Source organism: Acipenser ruthenus, chromosome 52 (assembly GCF_902713425.1).
Source record: "Acipenser ruthenus chromosome 52, fAciRut3.2 maternal haplotype, whole genome shotgun sequence".
Taxonomy (NCBI): Eukaryota; Metazoa; Chordata; class Actinopteri; order Acipenseriformes; family Acipenseridae; genus Acipenser; species Acipenser ruthenus.
In genome coordinates, this window is record NC_081240.1 from 1,908,649 (window position 1) to 1,921,268 (window position 12,620).

At 45.9% G+C, this 12,620-nt stretch overlaps 1 protein-coding gene across 5 annotated transcripts in view; it reads left to right on the forward strand.

Annotated features, from left to right (window-relative positions):
- The window catches only part of LOC117433006 (myocardin-related transcription factor A), a 56,674-nt gene that overhangs the window by 31,142 nt on the left and 12,912 nt on the right, over positions 1-12,620 (forward strand). For 3 of the 5 annotated variants that reach the window (XM_059016058.1, XM_059016059.1, XM_059016062.1), the window contains 11 exons: positions 972-1,027; positions 1,599-1,674; positions 2,185-2,346; positions 3,357-3,589; positions 3,867-3,998; positions 7,511-7,764; positions 9,166-9,334; positions 9,944-10,339; positions 10,708-11,121; positions 11,428-11,637; positions 11,851-11,967. In XM_059016058.1, coding sequence (XP_058872041.1) covers positions 972-1,027; positions 1,599-1,674; positions 2,185-2,346; positions 3,357-3,589; positions 3,867-3,998; positions 7,511-7,764; positions 9,166-9,334; positions 9,944-10,339; positions 10,708-11,121; positions 11,428-11,637; positions 11,851-11,967 — 2,219 coding nt within the window. The remainder of the gene's footprint in view (positions 1-971; positions 1,028-1,598; positions 1,675-2,184; positions 2,347-3,356; positions 3,590-3,866; positions 3,999-7,510; positions 7,765-9,165; positions 9,335-9,943; positions 10,340-10,707; positions 11,122-11,427; positions 11,638-11,850; positions 11,968-12,620) is intronic. The other 2 variants (XM_059016061.1, XM_059016060.1) reach the window with 2 other exon arrangements.

Here is a 12,620-nt window from a genome sequence, read left to right on the forward strand (position 1 = left end):
GGGATATTTTGGCTGGTATTAAATTCGGCGGGTTTGCTGCCTTTGGGGATTTTGATGGTTTTTGAATTGCTGTTTTTCACGAAGCAGGGTCACAAAGAAAAAAAGAAACTCAGTTTTGCATTTATACTTTGAATTCCAAAAAGATTCAAATGAATGTTTACTTACCGAAATCCGTCTGCTAAAACAGTATCTCATTTACAGTAACTCGTTATAGTATCTGCAGCAACTTGGAGAACAACGAAGAAGGTCTTCTAATCAGTTAGACTAGCAAGCACTGGTAAAATCATCTCCGTTTTATACAGAGAAGAACTAAATTGTTTTAACGTTTTGTTTATGGACTTTGCGATACCTGCAATTTGACTGTAACTTGACCTTTGAACTTGCAAGTATGTCCTGCCCAACTCATTTTTATAGCGCCTTTAGCTAAGTCTCTTTCCAAGTTTATACAAAACGTACAGTCTAGAAAAATGAATGTGTTTATCGGGCTAGAGTGGGGAGATACAGATTAGTTGCTTAAATGAAAGCAGAGGGCCAGAGGCTAGGTCAGGGTCAGGGAAGCAGGGTCATAACAGGAGGTCAGGGGTCAGAAGTAGCAGTACGATGGGCTGGGGAGAAGAGATGCGTTTTGAGGGAGGAGCGGGAACTACACAGTGTGGGTGACTGTTTTATGATAAGTGGGAGTCTGTTCCAATGAAGGGGAGCAAGAAGGGAAAAGGAACAGAGATAACTCATCAGCTCGAGTTTTGGGACAATTACCAATTCGAGCGCCCTGCAGTCGACTCGAGTTGGCTGTCCGTGGAAGCGAGGTGCAAGAAGCAGCAGCAGCAGACATTAGTTAAGCGAGCTGTGGTGTTGCAGACCTAGATTCTCTTTACAACAGGAGAAATGGGTGTTTAAAACTAAGCTGGCTTTGTATTTCTTTCGAATGCTAGTTCCTAACAGTCTTCCTCTTTTTTTTATTTCTTCTGCAGCTCTGAAGAGTCCAGCTGCGTTTCATGAACAGAGGAAGAGTTTAGAGCGAGCTCGGGTAAGTGGCGTTTCAGCTTCTTCCACTTCAGCTTGCATTCCCTTCATGGAGCCAGTTCTAGTTGCATATGTAGCAAGGCAGAGATGGAAATAAGACTCCCGTTGCACAGCAGTGTGATCCATTCCTGGTTTAACTAGGAGTTTAATAATAAGACACACCTGAGCTTGTTACCTAGACACACTGGGGCTAATCTAGCTGGTGGTAAAACCTGGAATGGGTGACACTGCTATGCAATGAGAGTCTTCTTTTCAGCCCTGTGTATAATATATACAATCCATTATATACAGCAGCATTGTTTGCTAAAATTACAATTTGTTCAGTTACAATTAATTACAATGCTGCGCAGGGATTGTCATAGTTAGCTGTACAGTTGTATAAGAAAGTTGAAATCTGCAACTCTTTAATTGTTAGTTCAATTAAGAGTTCAGTTAAGTAATTGAGAACTCAGTTGGGATGAAAACCAGAAGACACTGGGGTCCCCGAGGACCGGGTTCGATAAGCCCTGCTCTAATGTAACTGTGTGTGTGTGTGTGTGTGTGTGTGTGTGTGTGTGTGTGTGTGTGTGTTTCAGACAGAGGACTATCTCAAGAGAAAGATTCGAAGCCGCCCTGAAAGATCAGAGCTGGTCAGAATGCACATCCTTGAAGGTACGTGATGAATGAAAACCACAGCACTGTGCAGAGCTCGACTGACCAACATGCAACACCCCTTCACTGTGACGCCAGCATGACCTGTACAATGCACAGGCATAGGAATAAGACTCCCATTGCACAGCCGTAAAAAAAAAAAATAACAATAGAGCGATCTTTAGCAGAAATATTTCAACTTTTGATGCAGCTGTTGAAAACATTTTAAAGAAATCGTGCAGCTCTATGCAGTGTGTAGATCATTTACCGGAAGGAAGCAACCTAAACCAGCTGCCAGGTTCTTAAATGCAGTGTAACAGGTAGTGTGTCAAATGTTTCCTGTAATTATTTTTAAGTGATTAAAAATATGTTTATTTACAGTATTCTTAATATAATAATGAAAGCTGGACTGTATTAACCAGCCTGCAGTGGGACTCTCTAAATAAAAGCTGGACTGTATCAACCAGGCTGCAGTGGCAGTCTATGGGAGCCCCCTCCCCAGTGTATTCACGCAGAGCTGCTGTGTTGCAGAGACCTCAGCAGAGCCCTCCCTGCAGGCCAAGCAGTTGAAGCTGAAGAGAGCGCGTCTGGCGGACGACCTGAATGAGAAGATCGCGCAGAGACCGGGGCCCATCGAGCTCATCGAGAAAAACATCCTGCCTGTCGACTCCAACCTCAAGGAGGCCATCATAGGTGAGGAGAGACACTGATACACTGCCATGCACTGCCCAGTTCACACTGCCATGCACTGTCCAGTACACACTGCCATGCACTGTCCAGTTCACACTGCCATGCACTGCCCAGTACACGCTGCCATGCAGTGCCCAGTACACACTGCCATGCAGTGCCCAGTACACACTGCCATGCACTGTCCAGTTCACACTGCCATGCAGTGCCCAGTACACACTGCCATGCAGTGCCCAGTACACACTGCCATGCAGTGCCCAGTACACACTGCCATGCAGTGCCCAGTACACACTGCCATGCACTGTCCAGTTCACACTGCCATGCACTGTCCAGTTCACACTGCCATGCACTGTCCAGTTCACACTGCCATGCACTGTCCAGTACACACTGCCATGCACTGCCCAGTACACGCTGCCATGCACTGCCCAGTACACACTGCCCAGTACACACTGCCATGCACTGCCCAGTACACACTGCCCAGTACACACTGCCATGCACTGCTGCCATACACTGCCCAGTACACACTGCCATGCACTGCTGCCATACACTGCCCAGTACACGCTGCCATGCAGTGCCCAGTACACACTGTCATCAGTACACTTGTGTCTGGTCTCTGTGTGTGTGTTGTATCTGGTCTGTGTTGTGTGTGTGTGTGTGTGTGTGTGTGTGTGTGTTTGTGTGTGTGTGTTTTGTTTCTGGTTTGTGTGTGTGTTGTGTCTGCTCTGTGTGTGTGTTGTGTTTGGTCTGTGTGTGTGTGTGTGTTGTGTCTGGTCTCTGTGTGTGTGTTGTGTCTGGTCTCTGTGTGTGTGTTGTGTCTGCTCTGTGTGTGTGTTGTGTCTGGTCTCTGTGTGTGTGTGTGTTGTGTCTGGTCTCTGTGTGTGTGTGTGTGTTGTGTCTGGTCTCTGTGTGTGTGTGTTGTGTCTGGTCTCTGTGTGTGTGTGTGTGTTGTGTCTGGTCTCTGTGTGTTGTGTATCTTTGTGTATTGTGCTGTGATACTCTCTCTGCGCTCCACACAGTGGATGTTGTGCTTCTCTCCTCAGACGGTCAGGGCGGCTCCTTCGCTGCGGAGAGCTCCTCCTTCGATGAAGACAGCAGCGACGCTCTCTCCCCTGAGCAGCCTGCTAGTCAGGAGTCCCAGGGCTCCCAGTCCTCCCAGAACTCCCAGTCCTCACACTGCTCGGCCCCCTCGCCCCCCGAGAGCAAGTTCAGGGACCTGCACCAGCCGACACAGTGCAGCCCCCCCACCCAAGTAAGCAGCTCGGAAATCAGTACAGTACAGTACAGTACACTACAATACACTGCAATACAGTACAGTACACTACAGTACAGTACAATACACTACAGTACAGTACACTGCGAAACAATGAAGTGGTGATACAGTACAATGTAATACAATACCATGCAGTTGGTAAATGATGATTTAATAATAATGGTCAAAATAATAAAAAAAATCTCTTCATTGAAATGGACTGCAGTGCAGTGCAAGGCCGTACAGTAATCTCCTCGTTTTTTTTTTTTTTTTCCAGTTTGTGTCTCAGGCCCCACCCCTGGCCGACTTTCTGAAAGCTCCTCCTCCTGCTGAGCCCGCCCCTCCTCTGAAACTAACCAATGGGATGACGGCACTGCCTGTATCCAAACCGGCTCCGACACTCATCAAAGTGAGTATTATAGTATTGTCTTTCGGGGGTCAAATCAGCATTAGTAGTAGTAATATGCACAAGTTAGTGAGACGATCACAATCTGGGGGTATAAGGTGCCTGCCTGCCTGTCCGTACATACATCTAGAGAATTGCTTATACAGGCAAATGAAATGCAACCTAAAATTAGCTGTCATGTTTTTCACGGATTTCACAATTTCTGTGGAAGTTAGCCATTACCATGTAATATGTAGTTTGTCCCTTTTAAAAATATCGTAAATATTCTTTTCAATGCTTGCATGTGCTTTACTTTACCATGCTTTCACTGTGCTGTATTACACTTTGTAATGCATTTACTGTGGGAAGCTTTTATAAGGATTTGTTTATTAATATGCTTTACCAGACCTCTCTGTGCTTTACAATGCTTCCCTATGCTTTACCAGACCTCTCTGTGCTTTACAATGCTTCCCTATGCTTTACCAGACCTCTCTGTGCTTTGCAATGCTTCCCTGTGCTTTACCAGACCTCTCTGTGCTTTACAATGCTTCCCTATGCTTTACCAGACCTCTCTGTGCTTTACAATGCTTCCCTATGCTTTACCAGACCTCTCTGTGCTTTACAATGCTTCCCTATGCTTTACCAGACCTCTCTGTGCTTTACAATGCTTCCCTATGCTTTACCAGACCTCTCTGTGCTTTACAATGCTTCCCTATGCTTTACCAGACCTCTCTGTGCTTTACAATGCTTCCCTATGCTTTACCAGACCTCTCTGTGCTTTACAATGCTTCCCTATGCTTTACCAGACCTCTCTGTGCTTTACAATGCTTCCCTATGCTTTACCAGACCTCTCTGTGCTTTACAATGCTTCCCTATGCTTTACCAGACCTCTCTGTGCTTTACAATGCTTCCCTATGCTTTACCAGACCTCTCTGTGCTTTACAATGCTTCCCTATGCTTTACCAGACCTCTCTGTGCTTTACAATGCTTCCCTATGCTTTATCTTTCATTGTGCTTGTATTACCCTTTGCTGTGCTTTTATTATGGGCCACTTTCATAAGGGCTAAATGCATATAAAATGGAAATACGTCACCACTTGTCTACTGGTCAGACGAGTCTGTATTTATAAGCTGTGAAGATTATATCTATGTGTTGTGAGCTTGTGGTTTAAAAACCTCTCTGTTTCCGAGAAGCAGAGAAAGACTCATGTCAGTATGAATAAAGTAGTGTGAAAACTGGTGGTTTCTGATCCATTTTAAAAACTAGACTTTAGAAACATGGATCGCTGGTCTCTCTTTAAAGGCGTGCTAACTAGGGATGGGAATTTTGAATAGTATTCGAATACACAGGGGCCAGCATTTTCGTGTAGTCGAATACCTGAAGTAAAGAATAAAAGGCAAATACGTATGTGTCCTACAGCAGACACCATAACAAGTGTAAACCGCTTAAGTTTAAGTTCACTCTTCAGAGGAACCAGCCGGGCTCAAGAAGAGTACAAACAACGACCAAGACGAGATTTCTTTGTTCAAGTTACTTGGTTTATTCAGTAACCTGTAAATGATTCAAAACAAGGATACCTGGTTGTACTTTTAATGGTCAGTGCAAATGTTGACGTTACTCGCAGAAAGTCAATAGTTTTACATTGTACTGCAGACCACAGAGTTAAAAATACTTCCACGCTGTTTTCTCAGTCATTGCTGTGTTCTGCTTAGCATTTAGTCTTTTTATTTTCAACATAAAGCTAAATTAGCGTTCTAATTTCAATGTTACTAAAGTTAGGCTTCCTTTTTAGTGCTTCCTATACTCATTTGTTTACAAATTTAAAGTTAGCTGGGGCCGAGCTCCTGGAAGCGGTTTCAGAGGAACTCAAGCGGGGATCTGTTAACGTTAGCTGAAAATAAGGCATCAAAATTGTCAACAATTTTTCAAACAGAATACATTTACTTTTAGAATTTTGCTGTTACAAGCATTGCATGATTAATTCAGGTCCTTACATTTAATATGCCAATCTCATATTGGGTTTAACACTGACTTTGAACACTTGTCAAGCAACAGCATTTAAAATTAAAAGACTTGTTTGCTTCTACTAGTAGCTAATATAAGTCTTTTTCATGTACTCGAATGTGTAGTATGTTTTTTATTTTCGTGTATTTGACTACACTGACCCATCTCTAGTGCTGACCATCTTTAAAATCCATTCTCTCACCTCTTATTAGCTTTATTAACAGTATCGCTGGTCACTCCCTTTAAAGGAGCGCTGACCATCTTTAAAATCCATTCTCTTACCTCTTATTAGCTTTACTAACAGTATTGCTGGCCCCTCCCTTTAAAGGAGTGCTGACCATCTTTAAAATGCATTCTCTTACTTCTTATTAGCTTTATTAACAGTATCGCTGGTCCCTCCCTTTAAAGGCGCGCTGACCATCTTTAAAATCCATTCTCTTACCTCTTATTAGCTTTACTAACAGTATCGCTGGCCCCTCCCTTTAAAGGAGCGCTGACCATCTTTAAAATCCATTCTCTCACCTCTTATTAGCTTTATTAACAGTATCGCTGGTCCCTCCCTTTAAAGGAGCGCTGACCATCTTTAAAATCCATTCTCACCTCTTATTAGCTTTATTAACAGTATCACTGGCCCCTCCCTTTAAAAGAGTGCTGACCATCTTTAAAATCCATTCTCTCACCTCTTATTAGCTTTATTAACAATATCGCTGGCCCCTCCCTTTAAAGGAGTGCTGACCATCTTTAAAATGCATTCTCTTACTTCTTATTAGCTTTATTAACAGTATCGCTGGTCCCTCCCTTTAAAGGAGTGCTGACCATCTTTAAAATCCATTCTCTAACCTCTTATTAGCTTTATTAACAGTATCGCTGGTCCCTCCCTTTAAAGGAGCGCTGACCATCTTTAAAATGCATTCTCTTACTTCTTATTAGCTTTATTAACAGTATCACTGGCCCCTCCCTTTAAAGGAGTGCTGACCATCTTTAAAATCCCTTTTCTTACCTCTTATAGTGGTGTATATGGTTTTAATTTCCATCTTTTGTTGGGCCTACATTCATTTTTTTTTTTTTTTTTTTCGGAGATACCAAGGGTCTTATTTTCATAATTTTCCTCCATTCTTACATGAACTACTATTTTTAAAGGAGAACATTTCAAGTGTAAAACTCTTAAATAGAGGCTCAAGAGCTACTGTGTTGATACTGTTTTTTTTTTTTTTATATATATTAATATCACATATCACACAGGGCTTTTTTTTCATTTGCCATTTTTGAAACTGTCGTGCAACTTCTAGTGAGGCTGTAAATAAGTATTTTTGTCATTTGTAGCAAGTTCAAACATCTGATTTTTGTATCCGAATACATGACAAAAAATATTTGTTCGAACATTAGGGTTTATTTATCCCAGCACCAATATAGATGTGTTTTTCTCCTTTCAAAAAAATAAATTAGACTGTTTAAACACTTTGAAAATATGGCCCTCAGGATGTTTAGCGACGAAGCAACTGAGTAAAATCCCCCATTGTTTCCCCTTTCAGCAAAGCCAGCCCAAGAGTCTGAGTGACAAGTCGTCCCAGCGCAAGAAGAGCAAGGACTCGAAGCCCAAGGTGAAGAAGCTGAAGTACCACCAGTACATCCCCCCCGACCAGAAACAGGAGCGAGAGCTGCCCCCGGCCATGGACTCTTCATACGCCAAGGTGCTGCACCAGCAACAGCTATTCCTGCAGCTGCAAATACTGAACCAGCAGCAACAACACTACAACTACCAGACCATCCTGCCAGCGCCGCCCAAGTGAGTGTGTGTGTGTGTGTGTGTGTCTGTCTCTGTGTGTCTGTCTCTGTGTGTGTCTGTCTGTCTTTGTGTGTGTGTGTGTCTGTCTGTCTGTCTGTCTGTCTCTGTGTGTGTGTGTGTCTGTGTGTGTGTGTGTGTCTCTCTCTCTCTCTGTGTGTGTGTGTGTCTGTCTCTGTGTGTGTGTGTGTCTGTGTGTGTCTGTGTGTGTCTGTGTGTGTCTGTCTCTGTGTGTCTGTCTCTGTGTGTGTCTGTCTGTCTTTGTGTGTGTGTGTGTGTGTCTGTCTGTCTGTCTCTGTGTGTGTGTGTGTCTGTGTGTGTGTGTGTGTGTCTCTCTCTCTCTCTGTGTGTGTGTGTGTCTGTCTCTGTGTGTGTGTCTGTCTCTGTGTGTGTGTGTGTGTGTGTGTGTCTGTGTGTGTCTGTGTGTGTCTGTGTGTGTGTGTGTGTGTGTCTCCTGTGTGTGTGTGTGTGTGTCTCCTGTGTGTGTGTGTGTGTGTGTCTCCTGTCTGTGTGTTTGTGTGTCTGTCACGAATGTGTATCACTGCAATAGCCAAATGTGTTTCTGGTGAAGTGCCTGTAATGTGATTAGTTTTGCCTAGTACATTTTTGTAGTTTATTTTAGGTCAGTTAAGTTTCTGGCTCAGTTTTAGTTGAAGATTATTGTATAGTTTGCCTTTTATCCCAATGTTTTGGGTCACTTTCGCTTGTAGTTGGAGGTGTGGTCTGGTTCAGTGATGTCTCTGCATGTCTCGAGCCCCCAGCGGACCAGCAGGGAGACCGTGTGAGCTCGGAGTCTGTGCTCTGGTTCAGTGCTGTGTCAGTGATGTGTCTGTGTCTCTCTCTCTCTGTGTGACTCAGGCCTCCAGGGGAGCAGGGGGAGACCGTGTGAGCTCGGAGTCTGTGCTCTGGTTCAGTGCTGTGTCAGTGATGTCTCTGTGTCTCTCTCTCTGTGTGACTCAGGCCCCCAGGAGAGCAGCAGGGAGCAGGGGGAGACAGTGTGAGCTCGGAGTCTGTGCTCTGGTTCAGTGCTGTGTCAGCGATGTCTCTGTGTCTCTCTTTTACTCTTTGTGACTCAGGCCTCCAGGGGAGCAGGGGGTGACAGTGTGAGCTCGGAGTCTGTGCTCTGGTTCGGTGCTGTGTCAGTGATGTCTCTGGTCCTCGCTAACTCTGTGTGTCTCAGGCCCCCAGGGGAGCAGCAGGGAGCAGGGGGAGACCTTGTGAGCTCGGAGTCTGTGCTCTGGTTCAGTGCTGTGTCAGTGATGTCTCTGTTTCTCTCCCTCTGTGTGACTCAGGCCCCCAGGAGAGCAGCAGGGAGCAGGGGGAGACAGTGTGAGCTCAGAGTCTGTGCTCTGGTTCAGTGCTGCGTCAGTGATGTCTCTGTGTCTCTCTCTCTGTGTGACTCAGGCCCCCAGGGGAGCAGCAGGGAGCAGGGGGAGGCAGTGGGAGCTCAGCCCAGCCTCGGAGTCTGTCCAGCAGCAGCCCTGGGGGGGGGCCTGGAACTCTGACCCGACAGAACAGCAACGCAGGGGGAAGCAAGCCAGACAGCCTGCCCCCCAACCTGGACGAGCTAAAGGTACAGGAGACGCTGTCCTCACTCTATCACTCTCTCCCTCTCACACTATCACCATCACTGTATCTTACCCTCCATCACTCTCTCACTGTATCACTGACACACTTATTTGCTTACTGGCAGACATTCTCACTCAAAAGACCTCTCCTCACAGACTAAGTATCACTAAGTATCACTCTCAAACTAACTTCCACTCATTTTCTTTCACACTAAACATCACTCTCGTACCAACTCACTCTCACACCCTTATCCGTAATCCCCCTCACTCTCGCACTCACTCCCCAAGTTCACACTGTATATCACGCTTCTCACTTTCACTTACACTCTCTGGTTTTCACTCGCACTCTCTCACACACTCTCTCACACACTCGCTGCCACACTCAGTAGCACTGTCTCACTAACCCTCGCTCCCAAACTCACCCTCCTCCCACACTTTTAACATACCCACACATTACCACCCACCCTCACGCACATCAGCCTCCCTTTCAAACTCCCTCTCTTTCACCCTTCCACTCCTCTCCCCCAAATTCAGAGATACCAAGATATTTAGCCAGCGCTCTCACACCAGCAGAGAGTTTCTTTTTAATAATATTTTCCAATGCTTTGTTGCAGGTGGCCGAACTCAAGCACGAATTAAAACTGAGGAGTCTGCCGGTGTCAGGCACCAAGATAGACCTCGTAGAACGACTAAGAGTGTACCAGGATCACCGGAACAGCCAGGCACAGGTCGCCCCCGGCAACGGCAGCCATAGCAACGGCAGCCATATCAACTGCCCCACCACCGTGCTGCACAGGCCCGGGGAAGGGGGCGTGGTCTTGGCCACCTTCCCTCTGGTCGCTACGGTGCCCGGGCCAGGGGGAGGGCCCTCTGCGATGGCCACGCCCACTGTGATGCAGTTCGGCAGCACAAGCTCCACCCCCCCGGGCTCCCCCGCCCCTTCTGAGAGGTCGACCATGGGAGGCAGCGCCGACGAGGCCAGCTGTAATGGGGATGCATTCGGAGAAGCGGTACCTTTATCTCTTTCTTTGTTTCTTTCTCGTCTGGCTTTCTTTCTCTAATAATTGTTAATTATTATTATTAGAATACTGATGACTTGTCAGTTTCTCAATGACTTTTCTTCTTCGTGAAGTATTTCTAGTGATTGAATATCCTGTTGGATCCTGATTCTCCTTGGATAGAGAGCTGTGCGCAGTTCTTTAATTATCTGTCTCTATCAAATTAGGAACAGGCTGAATTCTCTTTCTCTAGATAGATAGTCCGCTGATCGATAGATTATATATATATATATATATATATATATATTAATTAACTGGGGCCCAGCGAGTATGAATGGGTTATAGGAGGCTTGGTGATTTTATATATTTGTGTTCCGCAGATGAGCTCTCCCCCCATGCACCTCATCAAAGAGGAGCACTGCAGCACAGCCTCCCCCTGCCGTTTCTCCCAGCATGCACTACAGCAACCCCAACAGCCAATCACCGGCGGCCGGACTTTTGACAAGGACCAGATGCTGCAGGAGAAAGACAAGCAGATCGAGGAGCTGACCCGCATGCTGAGGCAAAAGCAGAAGCTGGTGGAGACCCTCCGATCACAGCTGGAGCAGGGCAAGAGCCCCCCCTCCCCCTCGAACCTCGACCCCTCCATCCAGCGCGTCCTGATAAAGCAGGAGCCGGGGGAGCCCAGCAGCCAGGGTCAGCAGGGGCCGCTGTGGCCCCCCGAGGAGTTCAGTGAGGTCACGGTGAAGGAGGAGCCGGAGAGCGAGATGGCCGAAGAGGTGCCAGTGCAGCAGGTAGAGTGAATGAAGTTTATAAAGTCGAACGAAATCGTACGTTAACACATTGAAATCTGACATGAAATACTGCACTACTATTAGGCGATACCATTTATTAGTCGCTTTGATTACATGATGTTAAATAAATGATCTTGCAGTTCCACCCATTCTAGGTTTTACAGCTACCAGCTTGATTCAGCCCCAGTGTCTCTAGGTAACCTGCTCAGGTGTGTCTTATTGTTAAACTCCTAGTGAAAGCAACTAATAATATTCGTGTTCATGGCTGTGGCGGTGGCTGCTGCTGCTGTTCCCATCTTTGCCCAGCAGGTGTCGCCAGCTCCCCATGTTTTCCTGAACCAGCCCCCCCCTTCCCTGGCCCCTCCCTCCTTCCCCCTGGACATTCTCAAGACCCCCCTCCCGCCCACCCTCCTCACGGACTCCAACGGGAACCACTTCCTGCTGGCACTGACCAATCACAGCACGGACGCACAGCGGAGCGATACCGCTAAGCAAGCGGGCCGCATCACACTGCAGGTGAGAAACTCCACCGGGATTACTTTCAGTTATAAAACGTCAACACCTCTCATCTCGGAAACCACCTCAGGTACTGACTTCGTATTTTTGTCATGTGACCTTTTTGAAGCACCCAGCCGAATGGAGACGGTACACTTTTTGAGTTATTGTCCTAATATTTGGACTATTTATCTTTTATTAATTCATTCATTGTTTTTAATGTGTTCTTTCCAGCGATTACAATCTTCTCCCACCAAGCTGCCCAGCCAATCACCTCCTCAGCTGCTGACAACCAGCGCCCAATCAAAACAGCAGCAGCAGCCTGACCTCATCAACCAGCCAATCCGAAAGGTAGAAATTCCCCAGCTCTTCAACATTTTACCACCAGGGGTCACTGTTGTGCTAAAAAATACCATTAACCCTTTGCGGTCCATTAATTAAATGCGCGTCAGGCACGCCAGGTCTAATTTATTTTCACACGCGCAGTTAATTTTAGACGCGCTGTTTAAAAGTATTTTTTTTTCACAGTCAAACGGGTTTAAAAGGCCCTGCATATCAACAAAGCACTCACTAGGCATCTCCAGCCCGGCCCCACCCTTTCGTTCGCTATAGCTTTCACCTATGTAAGAAATAAATAATAATAATAATAATAGTCGTACATACCGATCAATCATCTCCTTATCACTCGTTTTATCACCAAACTCCTCAATAATGTGATCCAAGTCATTATTTTATTACTATAACATCTCAAAAAAGCTCCGTATGTCCGTGTTCTCTGTGCGCTGATTCACAGGCAGACAGCTTGTTTACTTCAGACCGCCCCGTTATCTGATACCAGGGCCATGTATGACTATTCATGAGATACGCCTTTTTTTTTTTTTTTTTTTCGACTTGTCTCGGCTCCTGTCGTTCCCACTCGGCCATTGAATGGTTTTCTCGACTTTTTCCGGAGAAAAAAACGACTAAAACCCGTTTTTTGCGTTTCTATAATGATGTCGGACAGG